This window comes from Asparagus officinalis, chromosome 5 (genome assembly GCF_001876935.1).
Source record: "Asparagus officinalis chromosome 5, Aspof.V1, whole genome shotgun sequence".
Taxonomy (NCBI): domain Eukaryota; kingdom Viridiplantae; phylum Streptophyta; class Magnoliopsida; order Asparagales; family Asparagaceae; genus Asparagus; species Asparagus officinalis.
Window position 1 is genome coordinate 2,569,605 of NC_033798.1, and position 22,839 is coordinate 2,592,443.

Consider the following 22,839-nt stretch of genomic DNA (forward strand, 5'->3'; position numbering starts at 1 on the left):
GAAGTTGGCAGCGTTAACTTAATTGCCTTCATTAAATCATTAATCAATCATTAATCCGTTACCATATTTAAAAAAAGCAAGAAAATGCGGAAAAGGGTTGAAAACGCAAAATCAGGGAAAGTAGAGCGGGGCGGTGATATTTTCCATTTCTTTCGCTGCTGCCGCCGCTTCCTTCAAGAATCAAGAAGGGGGTGGGGAAAGATTAAAAAGAGAGCAGCGGAAGAGAAATCTGCAAAGCAGAGCGGAGGATCTCACGCGGCGGTAACGTTACCGCCCTCGCCGTTAAGAAAACCCGAGCATTTGGTTCGATTCTTGCGAAAGCCCTAGAAGGCCGATTCGATTCGATCCGATCTGGTGGCTTTCGCTTGCTCAAATCTGGCGGGAATCAAGGGACCCTAGGTTCCTGATCCTCTGCCCGCCTTCGCTCGCCTCGCCGACGTCTTCGATTTCAAGACCCGGAGGCGCCGCCGCGCCGAGGCGGCGATCGCCGAGAAGGATGCTTTGGATCATGAAGCTCTCGGGTTCTTCTCCGCCGCATGGTGATGATCGTCCTCTCCCTTCGATCCAGTCTTTCCCGCCGGCGGAGGCGATCAGGTCGTCTCATTTCAGGAAGATCTCGTCCTCCGCCGGCGATCGGCGGTTCTCGTTCCGCCAAGCCCCGATCTTCCGCAATGCCGACGGGTGCGGTCGCTATCGCCGAGGGTCCTCGAACTCCACCACCGCCTGCGACCCTCGTCGTCCACATCGCCATCACTCTCGACGTCGAGTACTCGAGGCTCGATTCGCCGCCGTCCACTCCGTCCTCCAGCACTCGCTCTGACCCCGAGAACAGTCTTCTTCCACTTCCTCGTCTCCGACGCTCGATCTCGAACCCTAGTCCGCTCCGCCTTCCCCAGGCTCCGATTCAAGGTCTATCTTCTTCGATCCGAACGCGTCCGGGGCCTGATCTCCTCCTCGGTCCGCCAAGCCTGGAACAGCCCCTAAACTACGCGCGAAACTACCTCGCCGACCTCAGCTCCAGGAGCCGGCAAAGCAGAGCGGAGGATCTCACGCGGCCGGTAACGTTACCGCCCTCGCCGTTAAGAAAACCCGAGCATTTGGTTCGATTCTTGCGAAAGCCCTAGAAGGCGATTCGATTCGATCCGATCTGGTGGCTTTCGCTTGCTCAAATCTGGCGGGAATCAAGGGACCCTAGGTTCCTGATCCTCTGCCCGCCTTCGCTCGCCTCGCCGACGTCTTCGATTTCAAGACCGCGGAGGCGCCGCCGCGCCGAGGCGGCGATCGCCGAGAAAGGATGCTTTGGATCATGAAGCTTCGGGTTCTTCTCCGCCGCATGGTGATGATCGTCCTCTCCCTTCGATCCAGTCTTTCCCGCCGGCGGAGGCGATCAGGTCGTCTCATTTCAGGCAAGATCTCGTCCTCCGCCGGCGATCGGCGGTTCTCGTTCGCGCAAGCCCCGATCTTCCGCAATGCGACGGGTGCGGTCGCATCGCCGAGGGGTCCTCGAACTCCACCACCGCCTGCGACCCTCGTCGTCCACATCGCCATCACTCTCGACGTCGAGTACTCCGAGGCTCGATCGCCGCCGTCCACTCCTCCTCCAGCACTCGCTCTGCCCCGAGAACAGTCTTCTTCCACTCCTCGTCTCCGACGTCGATCTCGACCCTAGTCCGCTCCGCCTTCCCCAGGCTCCGATTCAAGGTCTACTTCTTCGATCCGAACCGCGTCCGGGGCCTGATCTCCTCCTCGGTCCGCCAAGCCTGGAACACCCCTAAACTACGCGCGAAACTACCTCGCCGACCTCTCGAGCCCTGCGTCGGCGAGTCATCTACCTCAGACTCCGACCTCGTCGTCGTCGACGATGTCTCCAAGCTCTGGCGGACTCGCTCGGGTCCAAAACCCTAGGGGCCCAGAGTACTGCCGACGCGAACTCACCAAGTACTTCACGGCCAGATTCTGGTCGGATCCACCGCCCTGAGCGGTAACGTTCACCGGCCGAACCCTGCTACTTCAACACCGGCGTCATGATCATCGACCTCGACGCGCTGCGGCGCTTCGATTTCACGCGCCGGATCGAGCGGTGGATGGAGATCCAGAGGAGGCGGCCGGATCTACGAAGCTGGGCTCGCTGCCGCCGTTCCTTCTGGTGTTCGCGGACACGTGGCGCCATCGAGCACAGGTGGAACCAGCACGGGCTTGGGGGTGACAATATCAGGGGGAGCTGTCGGGATCTGCACCCGGGCCGGTGAGCCTGCTGCATTGGAGCGGGAGCGGCGAAACCGTGGGCGCAGGTTTGGACGAAGCGGCGACCGTGCCCGCTGGACGCGACGTGGGCCCCCTATGACCTGTACGGGCCGGAGCTATGACCTGCTGTTACCGGTAAAGTACAAAAAAAAATTATTATTAAAAAGGATTTTATATGAATTTTTTTAGTTTTTTTGGCGGGGCGGGGTGTTGATTTTCACCACTTAATTGTTTTTTTTAATGTTATGACTTACTGCTTTTATTGAAATTTTTTTAGGAGGCAATTTGTATTATTATTTTTATTTGTTGATGCCTCTATAAATAAGGAAAGGATTTTATTGTTTAGTCTGTTTAATTTCGGTTGTAGTTGCGAGATTTGTGCTGTTATCTGTAGGATTTACTGGGATTTTGGGATCAGGGCCTGGACTTCTGTATATTTGCACAATCGTTAAGGGTGTTTGTTTCAAATCCTATAATTTTAGGATATAGATTTCACTATAGGATTTGAAATCCATAGGTGTTTTATTATGAGTTTGGATTTCTAAAATGTTGTTTGTTTCATAAATATTTTAGGATTTGAAATACTACAATTTGTAATATTTTATTTGTTTTATGCTTAAATTATAGCATTACCAAATGTTAAAATTTTGTAATGTGATGAATATACTTTCTTGGTGAGGTTAACTCCCAAAAAAAACAAAATTTGGATTTATCAAATCCTCTCCAATTGAGAGTTAAGCACATTCATTTATGTGATTTGTCAAAATTCTCTCCAATTGAAAGGATTTAGCAAATCCTAAAAATTTAGTATTTTTTGTACTTTTGGTATTTAATATTCTAATTTTTTTAGAACAAATATCATATATGGAACCCTAAAATATAAAAAAAAAGTTACTTTTTGATCGCAAAACTTGTAATCCATACCAAATGCCAAAATTTTTGGTGAAACGAAAACCCCTAAATGGACATGGAAATTAATTTGTTTCGGCTTTTCTTGTGCAAGGGAATGAGAGAAATAGAGAAATAAATAATAAATTGTTCTCTCTCATTTAAACTAATTTCTTTCTTCAACTCTCTTTACTCTCTCTGTCTCTCTCTCATCTCATCCCCTAATGAGCGGCCCCTGTTACAAAAGACATATTTCTATATCTGCACAATAGGTGAATGGAGATGAAAATTAACGGTTCAGGGATAAAATGAGACCGCAAATAGATACACGGTGATATCTAATAGTTGTTGGGGGCAAATAGCAACTGTAGCCAATTTATTGCCAGCTAATCAGTACATTTTACTGATCATACTACACGATAGCATTAATTTCGCCTACTGTCACCAATTTGACCCTTGCGGAGCAAAATGGTCACTATCGCTAAAGCTATGTCGAGCACAAGTTTATAATAACTAGATTTCCAACCTCCCCTAGTTTAGTTTTTTCGGCTCTTGTCACTAATAACTTGAGTCCACGTATATAATAATTAATTAATTTAAAACAGGCTTACCTTTTCCCCTAAAAATAACAATACATTTCCAGAAGAGGAGCTGTTCGTCGTTGTTAGCTGTCTATGGAAGTTGTTGGTGGGTGGAGGCGTGGGCTTTGGTGGCAGCGTCCGGAGCCCATGGGGGCTGGATCATGTGACCCACCCGACCCTCAATTGGGGCCCACAAACCTTTTGCCCTTCTCCTTTTTGTTTAGCGTTGTGAGCTGTGATTCTGTGAACTGTAGATTAAACCCCACCCAAAAAAAAATCACTAGTGGTGTGTTTTGGAGTTTACTTAGGAAAGGGAAGGAAGGGGAAGGAATGGGAATTTTTCCCCTTCCTTCCCTTCCCCTCCATTACACCCCAATTTGGGGTGTAAGAATTTGGTCCAAATTTCCCCTCCATTCCCCTCCTCTACCCTACAAAAAGAAACTCCCAAACAAGGTTAAAATAAAATTTCCCTTCCCTTCCCCCTCTCTACCCTCCATCCAAACAGGCCATAGATTACTCCTGTGTCTGCATTTACCATTTCTTAGCTATCTTCGCATCACTTGAGGACGATAAAATTGCTGGTAAACCCCTCGAGATCAGTGACATTGAAGTGCTACTAAAATAGCTGAGCGCTACCCAAGAAGGTTTAACCTAGTCGGGAAGCAGATTATTGGTAGTACTCTAAGATGTCGGGTTCGACCTCTCTTAAAGAGTACCCATATGAATTTAATTTCCCGGGGTTTGATATCCATGGTTCACAAGATCATGGGGAGGTTCCCTCGTCAAACCGAAAAAATAAATAGTTGAGCACTGATAACTCACAAGTGCAAGAGAAGGTATAAACAGGAGGGGGTTATCTGCAACTATATTGTATAAATTACGTGATCCTAGAATATCCAAGGCCGATGTCGGGGGGTGCTCCTTAGCCACGCCTAAGGATTTGATAACCAATGGTAGTTCAAATGATCACGGGGAAGTTCCTCATCAAGTGGAAAAAATAAGTAGTTGAGCACTGATAACTCACAAGTGCAATAGAAGGTATAAAGGGGGAGGGGCTACCTGCAATGTACCCTCTTTTAAATAAAGATGTGTAGTATATTGTATAAATTACGTGTACAACCCATTCTCGAAATGAACTTGATGGTAGGATTCCAGAAAAAGTTTCATATTAAAGAAAAAAACGTTGTTATAAGACATATACATACGAAATCTCTCATTAGTGTGGTTCTTCCATGTGATTGTTTGATATATCTCTAATGGTGTGCGGGTTATCTCAGAACGCCCCGCACCACGCAGAGCGTTCTGAACCCCAATATTGGGGAAGGGGGTGAGGGGGGCGGTGATGATATTTTCAGTTCCCCCCTGACCTATCATGATATATCTCTAATGGTGTGCGGATTCTCTCAGAACGCCCCGCACCACGCAGAGCGTTCTGAACCCCAATATTGGGGAAGGGGGTGAGGGGGGCGGTGATGATATTTTCAGTTCCCCCCTGACCTATCATCGGTTGAAAATCTCTTAGTCTTGATTCAAATAAGTTTATAAGAGCATCTCCAACAGCTTCTTCAAAATTTTCTCCAAAATGAAGAAACAAAAGTCATATTCTCCAAATTATTTTTGCTCCAACTCCAACAGCTTCCCCATTTTGAAAAATCGTATTTATTACAATAATAAAGCCCTCCCCAAAAATTTGAAGAATGCTGCAGATTTGGGGAATGCTCCCTATTTTTTTCTCCTTCTTCCCTATTTTGGGGAATGGGAAGGGGAATCTGTTGGACCAAAAAACAGCTCTATATTCCCCAAAATTGAGTATTTCAAGAAGATGGGGAAGCTGTTGGAGATGCTCTAATTTATGTGTTCATGTTGTGTATCAAAATCAGCAACATACGAAAGAAGAAGATTATTGTCATTTCTTTTTTTCTTTACCAACGGGCCCAATGGGATAATAGGCTCCCTGCCAAAATAACATTTATCAACTTATTAAACTAAATTCCCACCACTAAAACCCAAAACCCCCCACCCACTTTCTCCATCATAATCTCCGTCTAAATCTCATTTCAATCATTGTTATTCCCCTCCTTAAATTATCATTTTGGATTATGGTGGGAGCCTTGCACTTTAGCACCGAGGGGGGAAGAAGAAAACAGGAGAAAGCGACCCGCGTGGCGCGCACGTGTCGCTCCGGACCGAGCTCACTCTCGGTAATTGCTCAGCGTCGGTAGAGTCTAGGAGTTGTGATATCTCACCTTTCCGCGCTTTATTTAAATTCAAATTTAAATTAATAAAGTCGCCTCGTGTTGTTTTTTTTTTTCAAAACAAAAAAATATATAATTAGAAAGCTCAGCTGACATTGGGCTATTGTAGCTTCTTGCTTGTCTTTAGTGTGCCTCTATAACTTTTAATTGATAAAGTAAAGAGAAAAAATATATAAAGAAAATTCGTATCTGTGCTTGTGCTTTCATTAATTTTAAGTGGCTCTCACTTCAGCTCGCATCATTTTTGGTGATGTGGCGTATGTATTGTAAAGATTAGTAAAGTCTTCGTCATAGATTATTCGCTATAGGTACTCAATTTGTTTTTATGGCATAAATTAATGTTTCTGGTTATGAGGATGAGTTTTCGCTTATAAAAATAAGCTGATTGTTTTTTTAATTTTGGGAAATTTGTGTCGATGCCCTGTAGGCTGTCTAAAAATCACAATAGATAGCTGATCCCCGTCAAAACACCGATGATGGAAGTTACACTCTGACGACTTCCAGAAGGTTACAATTGGAAGACTTTCACGTAGATCGCTAAAGGTTACAATCTGACGACATTCACGACAACTGATGGAAGCTCTAATCAAACAGCCTTCATAATCAACATCGGGAGTTACAATCTGACGACTCTCATATATCAGAGAGATAAAGCAAAGATTACAAAATGACGATCTTTGCAACGCTTCGACAGAAAGAGACTACAAATCGACGGTCTCTTCAAATCAAACTGTGGAAGTCCTCCCTGCACACCAGCATCAAGACGCATCGCGTTCATAGCCACAAACGCAGCTCATATCGCTGCTCAACGCAGCTCCAACCGCTGCCCAACGCAGCTCTATACCGCTGCCCAACGCAGCTCTATACCGTTGCTCAACGCAGCTCCAACCGCTGCCCAACGCAGCTCCAACCGCTGCCAGACGCAACTCTATACCGCTACCAAACGCAGCTTCACTCGCTGCCAAACGCAACTTCCAAGCCGCCAAACGCAGCTTCCAACAAGATGCCAACGCAGTATCCAGCCGCTGCGTCCGAGCTTTCAGACACTGCGTTCAAGCTTCCAAACACTGCGTTTGAACGCAGAATTCGCATTAGAACATGGATTTTGCGTTTGACTTGTTCAAACACAAGCTGAACGGTTTTAAAACCATTTCCCACGATCTGAGGGGATCACAACTCCACTCATGAGTGATTTAAGGGGCGGTTACATCACATTAGCCCCACTTAGGAGCGAATTAAGGATGTGGTTACACCCCTTAATCCCCTATAAATAACTGAAAATCAATTCAGTTCAGGGTCGGTCGGTTGGAACTTCTTGGCAGCGAAAAGAGGATCCTTCATCCTTCGGTTGGAGCTTTGGAGATCGGCAACAAGATCTTCTTCATCCTTAGCTTATAACCGACTTTCGGTTAAATCAATTCTTTCATAGAGTTCTAAAACTTGCCACGCAAGTTCTCCACAACGTCAAATCGTGAGGAGAAGATCATGTTCCAGTGAATCAAAACGTCGGATCGTCAACGAAGAGCAAACTCGACGCGAGCATTCGATGGAGGCACTCCATCGCCACCGTGAAGAACCCAGAATTAAACAAATGAGAGAATTCAGAACATTCTCTTCTCTTTTGTAATCAGGAATTCGAATTGTAATTGAGAGTAGAGAGAGTTGTAATCATTTTTTTTCTAAGCAGTTAGAGAGAATAAAGTCAAACGCAATTCCTCCACAGTTTTCTTACTACAAATTTTTCCACAAACATGCCCCTAAAGTAGAAACTTTATGTGACGAGACCCTTTGTATTCTACTTAATGTGGATAAGCCCCAAATACACGCAGTATTTGTAACGAGACCCCAAAGTATCAGATTTCAAAAAAAAAAAACTAATGGAAGTTACGAACTTGCCCCTTTGATGGGACTGAACTCGGTTACTGCGCCCCTCCCTATTTATTCCTAATTTCTTCATCATTAATCACATCTCTCTCTCATCCCTCTATCTCTCAACTTCTCCTTCTCTTTCACTTCCGCCATGGCCACTGAAAATGATCAGGCTCTGGGGAGGCCGTGGAAGGTGAAGGCGAGGATGGTGGTCATGGAGTCGGAGATCGGGGACGTGATCAGCCAGAGGGTTGGGTCGTCTGGGATGGGGCCGACTTCCACCACACATGCTACTACACCGAGTAAAATAACAGGGGGCCCAACGGTGATCCCAGGCCCAGGGCCAAGTGGGTCAAAAAGCACAAGCCCATCAACAAGGAGGCGTCTCTCTTCCTAATCGAGAACTGACTAGGGGACGTCACCTGGCTCAGGGACGTCGGGGCCAAGTTTATCGATGGCTTCGTCAAGAGCTAGTTAGTTTACTCATATCGCTAGCAGGTTGTTAATTAAAAGCTCGATTGGCTTGGACTCGTCGTGCATCACGCACGTTGGGTTTTAATTTGTTACCTTGAATTTTTATTAACTGTTTTGCCATGACTTTTTTTTAAAACATTTTATTTGTAATTGTTTTCGAAAATTATAAATGAAAAGTGAGGTAAATTCCTCTCCTCTTTTATCGTTGTTATTGCTACTTTATTATTAGTTCTTTCTTTAATTTGTTGTGGACGTGGCCGAAGCGCTGATGTAGGCGTCTAAAAATGCCTATAGGTATCCACACACAGCTCGAGACAGAGAGAAGACGACGGACATTGTTATCCGAGTCTAAGAGGATTATCTGACGCCGACAAGCGCCTGAAGCAAAACGGCGAATCAAGTGACATGCGCGCTTGACAGTCAGCTCGCGCGCGCCAATCAGCTCGCATGCGTCAATCAACACGCACGCGTTAATCAACTCAAAGCATATAAATCAACGAAGCGAACCAAACACGCGAAAGGACAAGTCTCAAAGAAAGAGAACGGAAAAGAAGAAAAAATCAACAAACCTGCGCGAGCGCATGACAGAACAAACTGACCTGCGCGAGCGCGGGACGGAACAAACCGACCCGCGCGAGCGCGGGTCGGATTGGTCCGACCCGCGCAAGCGCGGGTCGGAGTTGTCCGACCCGCGCAAGTGCGGGTCGGACTGATCCGACCCGCGCAAGCGCGGGTCGGACTGATCCGACCCGCGCAAGCGCGGGTCAGACCAGTCTGCCGCGCTGTTTTGACCCCCTGATGTGTATTTCGACGGTTTTAACGGTTTTCTCGAGATCTTTTCAGTTCCAGAGGTTCTTAACTGGCTTGAGATCATCCCCAAACATGGTTAGGCTGTTGTCAACTGAAGATAGAACCAAATCATTTGTTCTCATCCAAATAACCGCTTCTGAAGCCCTATAAATACAAGCCTAGGGCCTCCTTTCAGCGGGGGCGATTGATTATCAAGACGAGGAGGTGCTGCCGGATTGTGGAGTCAAAGGAGCACGAATTTCAGCGAGGGTTGACAAATCTTGGCGAGTTCTTTGGCATAAAGAAGGAGAGTTCGAGAGATCCGACGCCCGTTCCCGTCCGTCCCTTGAGATTAGGCTTGGTCTTAATCTCGAGAAGAGCCCTGATTTCGCTTGGTCGATCTCAGCGCTCCAAATCAAATACTTCCTCGGTGAAGACGAAGCTCTGCCGAATTTTTCATCAACCGGATCCAGATCAAAGGCGGTCCACGGATAAACCCCGGCACAGGCAAAGATCCCACGCAAGCAGAAGACCGATAAACGATCTCTGCGTTTGTTTTGACGAGAGTTGTAACTTTTGTTTTCATTGTGTAAAGATCTTATAAAAAGATCATCTTTTTTTGTTTTCATTGTAACGACCGAAGTTGTAATGAATACCGCAATGAATACAACAATTTTCGACGCAAACAGCTGACTGAGACTAAATCGTAAGGCAACAACATTAAACAATAATAGAAAAGAATTATGTGTGTTAGTTCTACTTCCAGCTAGTATTATTTCTAATATAAGCGTTAGTTCTAGTGGTATGTTAGTTCTAGTTGAGCCCCTGTTAGTTCTAGTGGTGAGCTCGCCAAAGACAGCGCCAACGCCTTGCGCGCCAACTCGCTAGGGCTTTGGAGTCAATTGACGGGAACCGTTACGAGACGGATCTAAAAATTAGGCAACGTCAAGCACCCCAACAGCGGACAAATGCCCTCTCCTCCAAATCACCAACAAGTGAATGGATACAAGTCAAAAGGACCCAGTTCTAGTGGTATGTTAGTTCTAGTTGAGCCCCTGTTAGTTCTAGTGGTTCTCGTGTTAGTTCTAGCTAATATCATGTAAGTTCTAATTTTTAGCTAGTGTTATTACTAATATAAGCGTTAGTTTTAGTGGTATGTTAGTTCTAGTTAAGTCCATGTTAGTTCTAGCGGTTCTCGTGTTAGTTCTAGCTGATTTCGTGTTAGTTCTACTTTCAGCTAGTGTTATTTCTAATATAATCGTTAGTTCTAGTGGTATATTAGTTCTAGTTGAGCTACTGTTAGTTCTAACAGTTCTCGTGTTAGTTCTAGTTGATGTCATGTTAGTTCTAATTTCTAGCTAGTGTTATTTCTAGTGGTATGTTAGTTCTAGTTGAGCTACTGTTAGTTCTAGTGGTTCTTGTGTTAGTTCTAGCTGATTTCATGTTAGTCCTACTTTCAGTTAGTGTTATTTCTAATATAAGTGTTAGTTCTAGTGGTATGTTAGTTCTAGTTGAGCCCATGTTAGTTTTAGTGATTATCGTGTTAGTTCTAGCTGATTTTATGTTAGTTTTAACTTCCAACTAGTATTATTTCTAATATAAGCGTTAGTTCTAGTGATATGTTAATTCTAGTTAAGCCCCTGTTAGTTCTAGTGGCTTTCTTGTTAGTTCTAGCTGATGTCGTGTTAGCTCTAAATTACAGCTAGTGCTATTTCTAATATAAGCATTAGTTTTAGTGGTATGTTAGTTCTAGTTGAGCTCCTGTTATTTCTAGCGATTCTCGTATTAGTTCTAGCTGATTTCATGTTAGTTCTATTTCGAGATAATGTTATTTCTAATATAAGCGTTAGTTCTAGTGAGTTAAGTTAAACCTAACATGAATTAGAATTAGAACTAACATGAAGTGGGTTAGAACCACTATAAAATGAGTTAGAACTAACAAAAGAGGCCCAAGGCCCAATCAAAGACCATTTTAAATATATATTGCAAGGTTTTGAACTCCTAACCTCCTCTCCAAATTCCCAAGCTTTACCACTAGACCAAGTAGCCAAAGTATTAATGTTAGTTCCACTTAAAGTTAGCTCTAACATGAATTAGAACTAACATGAAATAAGTTAGAACTAACATAAGTTATTGCTCATGATAGAGTTTAAAAAAGGACGGAAAATTTTCCTTCATTTTTTTTGTCAGATCACGGCAATTTTAGTTTTTTTTTTTCCAAAATACAATCTCTTTTTTTAGTACTGCTGACGTGGAAGGGCCTTGAAACATTAAATGCTATTTTTTTTAGTACTGCTAACGTGAAGGGGCCGGATCACATGGAGTTTTCGTTTTTGGGCCCGGGATACATTTTTCCCTTTAATTTTAATAAACGGGTTACATACTGAGCTGGCATCATTATGTTGGAGCTTGCTTTGTCTTTCACTTGTGATGATGGTGATCATCATGCTTTAAAAAAAGGAAAAAAAACATAAAGCTATGATAATTTTTATTCTATAGTCTATTTCGGTACAATCAAAAAAGACAGATAAAGTTGGGAATAAAATATTTATATAGGTCTAGTTATTTTTCCAAAAATAGTGGGTAACAGAATATATTATTTTAAACGGTGTGATAGCATTTAAATATGGGAGGCGCTACAGTCACACCACCACACTCCTCTCTCGCTACAGTGCTCACATGAGAATTTTAAAAAAATTCTCACATGAGAATTTTAAAAAATTCTCATGTGGGCCCCAGTGCACTGAAACGAGAGAGGAGTGTGATTGGAGGTGTTGTTAGGGGGTGTGCCTCTAATATTTTCCTTTAAATATACTAAAGACGAAAGGTCATCTTCTTTTCCCCCCTCATTTCCTTTTTAGTTTAAAGCATTGTGCTTATATTATCACAGGTGAGGTTGTGTTTATATATGGTAACTTTTTAGCTACGTGTACACTATTTCTTTTCCTAGCTTGTCGTATATTAAAGTATGTATAGAATAGTTCAATGTTATATTGAAAATATTGCATGATTCAGATCAGCAATCAGAATTTTTTGGAACATAATCAGCGATCAGAAATTATGATTGTTAATTAGATTGACAAGCTTTACAATAGTGAAATTCGGGTTCAGAATTTTGACAAATTTTTTTGAAATAATAAAAATTTCAAACAGTATGATTAGTTGTATTTTTTTTAAAATTTCTATGTATGAGGTCAAGAATATTTGATAGCTGGTTATAGTAATAATAATAATATCTAATACATACTTCTCTTTTAAGAAATGTTTGTTAACTTGCTATAGATTTTTTTCAAGCATTCGAATGCTCTCAATTATAGTAAAAGGCCATACAATTGCAGTAGCAACTTCACAAAGAGATCATTAAAAAAAAAGAGTTTTGCTATAGACACCCAAAATATGAGGCCAACATGAGAGACAAGTGAGGTGTCACCCTCCTATTGCGTAATGAGCTGGCTATCATTAGGCCATCATTAATGATGATCAGCTCATTATGCAATAGGAGAAGGACACCTTATATGTCCTCCTTATTGGTCCCATATTTTGAGTCCTTGAGTATTTTTTCTTAAAAAAATTATCACCCTCTCAGACACATTTCTTATAAAATATCATTTGTTTATTCACAAGCAAAACCCCATACCTTCCATCTGTCAACTAGTATTACTGTATGAGCTTTGCTACAGGGTCCCAAAATATGGGACCAATAATGATGGCCAACTCATTATCCAATAGGAGGGGGGCACCTTACTTGTCCTCCCTATTGGTCTCATATTTTGAGTTCTTAGGGAATTTTTCTTACTGTATTAGCATTATTTACGGCGCCAGAGGGAGCCACTCGCGACGGCGGCCAGCAGTGCTCCCTCTATTAATGAGAGTGTGCAGATATTTATGCGTGTACTCGTGAAGGACATTAGTAAAAGAGAGGATAGAAAAAAAAAACTAGAAAAAGAGAGAATCAAGCGATTTGAGCTACAAAAAGTACACCCACGTGCACGAATCAAACAAAGGTTGGGGCCCATTGCCGACAAATTCTTGCTGGCCCACGAATTTGTTGGGTTTGCTATTAATGCGTGTCAACGATGGCCCACTGGGTTTGTATGCACTAGTGTTTAGGGGTGAGCACGGTTCGGTTCAAACCGAAAAAACCGACCGAACCGACCCGAACCGACCCGAAAAAAACGGTTTTATGAGTAAGGCGGTTCGGGTCGGGTCGACAATTTTTCAAACCGACCCGACCCGAACCAACCGAATATATTCCCCTGCCTCAAACCCTACCCGTTTACCCAAAGACAAAGCAAGTCCGTTACTAAAAAATTACAACATCAGGTCTAGTATTTAATCCAAAAGAACAAGTTACTTTACTTAAAAACAGTATACATATATGAGCAAGAATAATAAATTGAAGTGAAGTTAAAAAATAAATACATGCTGGCATAGGGTAATAAGAATATATAAAAGATAAATTAAAGTGAAGTTATACTTGATGAAGTTAGAACCGAACAAACCGAACCGAACCGCACCGAACCGATTTGCAATGGATCGGTTCGGTTTTGAATTGTAGGTGGTTCGGTTCGGTTGTTCAAATTTTGGTAAAAACCGACCCGAACCGAACCGCGCTCACCCCTACTAGTGTTTCTCTGCGTGACCTTTATTTTTTGGGAGGATTTCTTGCCAATGGCGTACTAGGGAAAACATAAAGGGATGAAATTTAATGAATAAAAAAAAATTGCAAAATAGCATTTTGAAAGATAGTATGCACTTAAAATCCTATAAGGGCCTGTTTGTTTGCCCCAAAAAAAAGGAAATCAAAGAAATGGAAAACTATTAAATCAAAGAATTGTTTTGGGAGTGTTTGGTTTGCTAAAAAAAAGAAATCAAAGAAATATAGATGAGTTGTCATCTTATTATAGGATGATGTGAGTGATTTTTTAAGAAAACTTGTTTTAATGTTGTTTGGTTGGCGAAAAAAATAAGGAAATGAATTCTAAGAAACCAATTTCTTAAAAAAGTTTGTTTTTGTTTGGTTGGCGAAAAAAATAAGGAAATGAATTCTAAGAAACCAATTTCTTAAAAAAGTTTGTTTGGTTATTTCTTAAAAATAAGAAAATAGATAAAGTTTGTTTGGTTATTTCTTAAAAATAAGAAAATAGATGAGCTGAGATGAGTTGTCATTGTATTATTTGGTGATGTGATCCAAGATTAAGAAAAGTGTTTTCATAACTTTTTGGGATGAAAACAAAGAAATAAAATGTTAATGAGATGAGATGAGTTGTCACAATATTATTGGATGATGTGGGTGATTTTTAAATATGAGATGAGATGAGTTGAGTGATGTTGTTGATGAAAATAATATTTTATTAGATGTGGTGGATGTGATGGATGAGTTGTTGGATGAAAATAATATTTTATTAGATGTGGTGGATGAATTGTTAGATAAAAATAGTATTTTATTAGATGTTATGGGTGAGTTTTAGGGTTGAAAATATGTGAAATTGTACTTTTTAAGATTTTTTGCTTTTCATTTCTATTTTTCGGTTTTTTGGGAAATAACCAAACAGGCCCTAAATAAAAAAGGAAAACCGGAAAAGAAGAAGAATAAGCCTCGGAGGAGCAAGCACATGGCCACAACCTAACAAAGGGGAACAAGAATAATATGATAAAATAATCAAGCCAAGTCACACAACTATATAAAACAATAACGTACCGTTTACGGAAAATTTTATATCAAAGCCATTCGTTCCGTTTAGGGGCCGACATAGTTGAAGAAGAAGAGCTACATTCCTCCAAATATTAAATCAGAAATCTTTCGACGTTGTGAAAGATTCATGGAGTTTGAGCAGCTCTCTACCATCAAAATAACGGATTTGGATCCTCTCTACTACAAAAAAGCAGTGGAGAGACCGTTACTTTTAATCTCAATCGTTGATTACGTAGTACGCGGTTATGATACAATCTAAATCTAACCCTCATCATACCCCCGTGTATTGCACTCAAAGAAAAAATCATAACCACCAACTAGATAATCAATGGTTGTGATTATGTAGTGGTCCCTCCACCATCTTTTAAATAGTGAAGAGGATCTGAATCCCAAAATAACACTCCGATACTAAAAAACAATTCTTCCTTAATAAGCACCTCAAAAATGCAATAACTGCAATATTTGCAGTTGTCATTTATAAATTAAATAATCATATCGTTAAGCCAGGGATGAGAAGATACAAAATAATCATATGCAGAAATTAATAAATAAATAACATCAAACGGAGAGCATGGATATAATTTTATTGGAAAAAAATAAATAGAAATCTATGGTTCCAGAAACTACAAACAAATTTTATTGGAACAAACGACGTCTGAGAAAAAATCACACTCTAAATAGAAAATCTGCTAACAAGAGCTAAAAAGAAGTTCATAACCTTGTTAGATGATTTTTTTTTTCCCTTCAGAAATTGAAATAAAAGCGAGTGATGCAAATCTCTTGAAGAGGCATATGCATCACTCATCCATCGAAAAATACCTCTAATAGGTAACTTCAGGTTCAAGTACATCTGTTCCTGGCTGTTGAGATCAAAAAATAAAAAGCACATTGTAAGCCACAATAAGCATGAACTAATAAATAAAATGGAAAACTGCAAACAGAATTATTTGCTTAGCCTCATCGTTATGACAATTCCAGGTTTTTGTGAAAGCAATAGGCTTATTGAAAAGCTTGGTTGTCAGAAGAAGAAGATGAAGAAATCAGGATAAGGAATCAAGCTTCTTCATGATATGTTTCACACTCATGGAGAATAATCCGTGGGGCTTATTGCGGATAGACCCTATGTAGTTCTATTGCTACAGATAGACCTCGTACTACCGCCCAAGTAATGGCTGACAAGGTCTTAAATATCATATCTCGAGAAAATATTAAATGGCCAAAATCCATATCAGATTGTGGACATCGGGGAAATATCGGGAATATATAGTAATATCATAGTGTCATGTCAGATTATGTGCATTCAGAATATAATGTCCTAAAATGTAATGTAAACATAATTAATTAAATATAAGCATACAAAAAGGTAAATAATACATGTTTAGGATCATAAAGCAATTGTATGAAATTATTTAGGGAAAAGAGCCGGCTAGAGTTTACTTAAAAGATCCATAGGGCTGGAATATGGGTCCGGATTCTCTATAACCTTGATTGTAGAGAACACATACAATTGATTAGGCGGGCTAATACTATTCGTTCATCTCAGTGGATCCCACAATGAAAAGTATTGTTATATTACTAGATAATTCATATCATTCATGGGGTCCACTGAATGAGGAGATTTAATTGGTGAGTTGTAGTCATTCTCTACAATCGAGAATGTAGAGGATCTCTACCCTTGGAATATTTGCTGTAAACATTAAAAAAAAATTGTAGAACTATATTGTTATGCAACAAGCCATATAAAAGAAAACGCTGGCTAACATTATTAGCTAATATATCGCCGTTCGGAGACATATCATCCAAAAATTGTTAAAAAAAGATAAAGGGTATTGAGACCATATTGTTTCGCAGCAAGCCTTATAAAGATATATTGGCGCATATACATTCTATATCGGGGATATTTAAAACAACAATAACTAATGGACCCCTGAATTTTTTTTTTTTTTTTTTGGAATCTTTTACACTCAGATAAAGAGTGACACTTGGGGGGTTTAACAGCATTGGGCAATACTACATTTTTTGGAGGGGCTGGTTGTTTTATTTTTTGGGCGTATACTACATAGTGATGGGCCTATTGGCAATTAATCCTAATCCCGCGTATACTACATAGTGATTAAGTTTTGATTTAAGAGATTAACATGTAAATTACCAATTCAGCTTCAAATCTATGGTTAACACACAATTCAAACATTGAGAATGAGTTTCAAATTGAAAATGTAAGTGATGTCAAGTCAGAGAAAACCAACCTTGTTTTCCCATAAACTTATAAGGTCCGGTAAACCATCATCATCGAATAATAGCCCATCTTCCTCGTATGCTGCCCTTATATGGATCTCCTTCGTAAATGTGCGCATACTTCTAGCTGCCCCTTCCTTCAAATTAGCATTGAAATCTTGACTTACGATCGAACCGTACCCCACGTTACCACTGATCATATCTTGATTCACAATATCTGTCGCCACCTCGAAATCTCCTTGTGCTTCTGTCATGCTTTCTTGTATCATCCCTGTCGAAGCGTGAGGTGCAATGCTACCTTGAACATTATACAGTGCTTGAGGAACTGCAGCATATTGCTGCATGTTCATATAGTTTCCATGAAATGATTGGCCTCTATTCATTGTAGGCCCTGTTCTTAATAAAACATGGTCCGAAATCCCGTTAGAAATCATAGAATCATGAGAAAATTGCCTGCTATGTTTAACAAAGGAATTTGTTGGCAGGCTCGCGAAACCTTGAGTCGCTTGGAAGCCCAAATTTCCATATGTTTGCAAAATTTGGTTATTGTTCACTTGTTGCATCATCATCGGACTTAGATTCGAAGAACTTGCAAATGAAGGGTTGGGGCTGAAGAAACCCCTTTGGTCGAAGCAAATGTTGATAGGTCTTCGCTGTCCTAGATTCATAAGAGCTTGAGGTGGAAGTTGATTTAGTGGTGAATTTGGAACATTTGAAAAAAATGCCTCCCCGCTCTCTTGCTGCTGTGTTGCTTTTAACCTCTTCAAATATAGACGGTATTTCTGCACAAGGTCAAAGAATTTTGTTAGCTAAATGATAAAAAAAAATTAGATTTCAAAATGAATGTACTGAAAATATAAAAAATAGCACCGCAAGGGTTATCTGCTACCGTGCCAATCATTTCAAATAAAGGGTAAACTACCCTGTGAACTATTGGAAATTGTCATAGACATTTTCATGATAATCGTGAAGGGTAAACTACCCTTGTTAATATTCATCTATGCTATAACCCAAAAAAAAAAAAAAAACTACGTAAGGGCAAAACTACCCATAACAGATCACATAAAAAAATGTGACGACCTAAACTGCTTGTCCTCAGTCAACAAGTTCAAGGGGGTTTCAATTATGTATAAAGTTGGGGGGTTTCAAGCAGAACACACCAAAAGCTCAGGGTTTTTTCATGAAATTAACCCTTGAAATAAGAGTACTTCTTTTTGGACCCAAAACTCATGAGACCAAACCATGAGGCAGGGTCATTCATACCTTTCTTGGGATTTGAACCAAGATCAATGACTACCATAAAGACGCATCAAAGGTCCGCTAGTTGATCACATGATTTTAGGTCCAAAATTCATTTCTCTTAAAAAGTTCTAAACATTTTTAGACTAACATGAAAATGAAAGAATAATAAACGAAATGTGAAAGCTGCTATTTCCATGATCGTAAGAAGCATAAAGCTTTATTTTCTAGTAACATGCATATATATCAAGTGGTTGTCTTTGAAGCAATGCTATATTCAAAGAATTCATGTACGTACTTATATTCATCAGAAGTAAATAGTTTCCAAAACATCACCAATTAGCTCAAGTACTGCACTCTTGATGTTTCCACATCACAAATCACTATAGAAAATTTGCAAAGAGTTCAAGCAAAGAGTTCCATACATTCTTGTTGTACATTAAAGGATGGGGAAAAACAAAGAAAGAAAAAATAACTGATTATGAATAGGAGATTCATGTCAAGATACAAATACTGCAAGAAGCTGCGAAGAGTTTTGTCACACATTAAAATTTTCATTCAAGACCCTGATGGAATATAATCATGTGACAAGTCCAGAGCATTACATAGCTCATGTCTAGAAAATTACACTACGTCACTGAAGGGAGATAACTAATCTTTTTAAGTTATATTCACCCCAAAAGAACCATTATAGATGTGTTATGCAATGTTTCCTCTTAAAGGACAATATTTCTGAACAAAGTCCAATATCTTTTTATTGTTTATGGCGCATACTTGAGAGATATCCCTCAAGCAAAATCCAGATATCGCATGCTAATACAATTTGGCTCGTACTTGAAAATGAATCAGATATGAACCAAATATTGCCATGTATACAGATATACTTCAAGAACAAAAATTTAGAGTATTTGTTATAAATGGATACAATACGTGACTGAGTTTCAGTAAAATCCATATTTCTTTTGGCTGAATGACGATTTTCATAGTACATTACATGATATCTTTTAGGAATAAGGTGATGTGCATTACACTTGGCTGACTATGATTGCTGAAAACTAAATAGAAAATACAGAAAAATAAAGATTTGTATTGTTGGATAGATTTAAAGTTTGATATGTAATTATATATTTATATGTTTATGCCACAATTGCATTTCATTTGACCTGTTTTCACATTGTACTGAAACAAATTTCATGTTGATCATCATTTATAGGTGTAGCCTACTAAATAATTATTAGTTATGAACTTGTGAAGAATCGCTGAAAGTAAATAATAATAATAATAAATGATAGAAATTAAAATATATATCTCAAATTACTATACCTGCAAGTGACTAGCGACATTCTCTCTAGTGAGTGTTGGGTTGTTCATCAACTCAAGAATTTTCTTAGGCACGGCCTCTGCACAAAGATTTAAAAATCAACTAACAATTCAACAAGAAAACTAGTTGAAAATCAGAATTCGGGTGTTTGGGAAGGCTTATTTTTTGAAGCTTATAAGTGATGCTAGCTTTTAGTGGCTATTGGCTTTATGATAAAAAAAATTATAAAAATTGTTTGGGTAGTATAATTATTTAAAAGTCAAACCTAGATTTTCAAAAATTCGGGTATACTAGCTTTTTAAAATGTGAATTAAAGCTAACTTATTTCATATTTTACCCAACTGGTAGAAATGAAAAAGCTAGCTTAAAAGCTAGTTTGACCAAAAAATAAGCACCCCAAACACCCTCTAAGCATAGTGAGAAGTTGTCCTAAATTTGCAATAAAACATAGGTTTAACTGTGGATAGACCTCCTGTATTTCTATTTTTACACTATCGCCAAACTGCAGATAGACATCCTGAGCAATGGGACTATTTTACCCTCAAAAAGTTTTTTTGAAAATCTCGTTCTCTCAGGGTAAAAGTGTTGAAAGCATTGTCTCAGGGGTTCTATTCGCAACAATAGAAGTACAGAGGGTCTATCCACAATTGGGCAGTACTACAGGTGGTCTACCCGCAACTATCCCTAAAACATAAAAACACTGAAGAGGGCTCATTCTTACTTTCAACTCCCAATTGCTCAACAGCTGCAACAAACTGCTGATGGAGTTCACACGTCCAAACGACTCTCTGTTTCTTGGTAGTAGACATATGCTCGCGTTCCTCAGTCTTTTCTTCTTCTTCCTCTTCCCTTTTCCTCTTGATCGCCGTAGAAGTATTTTCATCAAATGACTTATTATGATGATCGTTATCCTCTGAACCCCCAGAGTACTCAACCTCTTTCAATTTCGACTCATTCCTCTGCTTTCTAACCACATGTTGCCATATGTTCTTCAATGCATCTATACGCACTGGTTTTATAAGGTAATCACACGCGCCATGTTTGACCCCCATCAGTACCAAATCATATTCATCCTCCGAGGACATCACTAGTAAAATTCGTCTAATTAATAAAATAATTTTAAAAAACTAAAACCTCACTCCTAAGTAAGCACAAACTTTTATTTGGCTAAATTGCAGATAAACTACATCATATATACCCTCAGTAGCACTTACCCATCTATGCCACAAATTGAGAGGTAATGAGCCTACTGATGATATAAATAGGAGAAGTTATCTGCAATTTAACCCACATAAATCCATTCTAATAATTAAAAAAAATTCAAAAATACAAGTTAGCTCAAATTTTAACTGGTAATTTGCATATAACCCCCACCCTTTATATCTCCAATATCACTTATGGCCCCTCAAATTGCGGATTACCCATTTATGCCATAAATTGAGAGGTGATTAGAGAGGTAATATGCGATTTACCCAATTTTTAATCCACGTAAAGGTTATTACTTACTAATAACGGGAAGATCCATCTCCAACCCAATGTGCTCCAGAAGCCTGAACCCATTCATGTCGGGCATATGAACATCACTCAGAACAAGGTCAAATTTCCCTTTGTTGGCACGAAGAATGTCCAATGCATCCATGGCCCGAGAGCAGGTAGTAACTGTAACAAATTAAATTCTATAAATTTAGCACTAAGCCATTTGATATCTAGCAAAATCACGACGACCCAAATTAAAAACATGTGGGAAAATCATTTAGAATGACACTAAATATAGCACAAATCCAATGGCTGTAGACAGCGGCTCGCTTAGTGAAGTTTTCAAAAAAAAATCTAAGTTTACCCGTATCCCTTTGCATTCCTGTCTTTGAAAGATGCTAAATTTAGCATTGACAACGACCCAAATCGAAAATAAGAGATGAAATCATTTGGGAGTAGCTGAATTACCTTGATACCAGTATTTATTGAGCATGATACTAAATCATGACAACTCGAATTATTGCATGTTTAGGCATTTTGAAAATTTTCACCTTACTCCTATCCCTTTGTATTTGTATCATTGCAAACATTAGCTTTCTGCATGTATTACTGAATAAAATTTAGGATTTTTATGATGTAATTTATCAGCTCTCTCCATCATAATCGCTAAAGCTCACGTCTTTCTGATAAAATGGATGGTTTCACAAAATGGGTAATCAATATATTTTCGTTAAATGCGATAATAATAAAAAAAACCCAACTTTGGCTTCAAAACTCGATCAACATTGTTCGGGCAAGAGCTGAGTTACCCTGATAGCGGCATCTCTGGAGCATGGCCCTGATGATGTGGACGCACGTCCGGTCGACGTCGACGACCGAGGACATGGAGGCCGGCGGGGAACTTGTCGGGCGCGGAGGGCCTGTGCGTCCGCCGCCGCCGCCGCCGTATCAGGGTGAGGTTTGTTGGACTCCCATTTAAAGGGAGACCGAGGAGAAAGATTGCTCCTTTGATGGTGAGCTGGGATTTTTTTTTTTTCCCTTTGATTTGGATCTTGGATATTCTCTGGAGATAAGGGGAGATATTTGAGCGAGAGAGAAGGGAGGAGGTTAGAGTTGGGATTTGAATGGTGGCGTCGATCTGCTCCCATTGAAGAAAGAGAAAAAAGCCCAGCTAAAATATTTCAACAAACAAACTGAAATCAGATTTCCTCTCTCTCTCTCTCTCTCTCTCTCTACATTCTGTTATCAGCAACAAACATGCTACCAGCATCCTCTCTGTATCGTTTGGAGAGAGAGAGAGAGAGAGAGAGGAGAGAGAGGAAGCGGGAGCACTCTGCGCCCGCCGTGAGCGTTCGAGTGTCACAGTAAATTAATCATGTTCAAATAAATTAAAACTTGTACTATAAAAATGGATGATCTAATAATACCATCGAGTTAAGAGGGGTTAGCTTAGAAATTGTAACTCTAGTAACTATGATGCAGACCATTCTACTCCAACAGAGATAGTTGTGATAGGATCTCTCCTGTAAATAAAAATTTATCAGGATGTTAATTTTTTTTTAATTTTTATCCTTGAATATAAAGTTTATCAGAAAACTATGTTCTTTTGTGGGGTTTGTATTCTCAGATAAAACTTATACTCTATTTTCAAATATAGGTATTTATCATTACACTGTGTTCTTTGCATGGTGTTCTAGTAAAATTTTGTACTGCTTCCTCAAGTACAAATATTATTAGAACACTCCAAATATTTCCGTTAAAATGTCTGGTCTC

General features: G+C 40.0%; 1 protein-coding gene and 1 pseudogene across 1 annotated transcript; one reads left to right on the forward strand and one right to left on the reverse strand.

The window, feature by feature from the left end:
* Positions 57-2,589, forward strand: LOC109843401 (annotated as a pseudogene).
* Positions 15,341-22,390, reverse strand: LOC109843585 (two-component response regulator ARR2-like). Its single transcript, XM_020412527.1, has 6 exons — positions 21,876-22,390; positions 21,097-21,249; positions 20,312-20,677; positions 19,593-19,669; positions 17,042-17,812; positions 15,341-15,655 (listed from the first exon to the last, which is right to left on the reverse strand). The coding sequence occupies exons 1-6, from the start codon at positions 21,949-21,951 to the stop codon at positions 15,617-15,619; spliced, it is 1,482 nt and encodes a 493-aa protein (XP_020268116.1). The 5' UTR covers positions 21,952-22,390; the 3' UTR covers positions 15,341-15,616.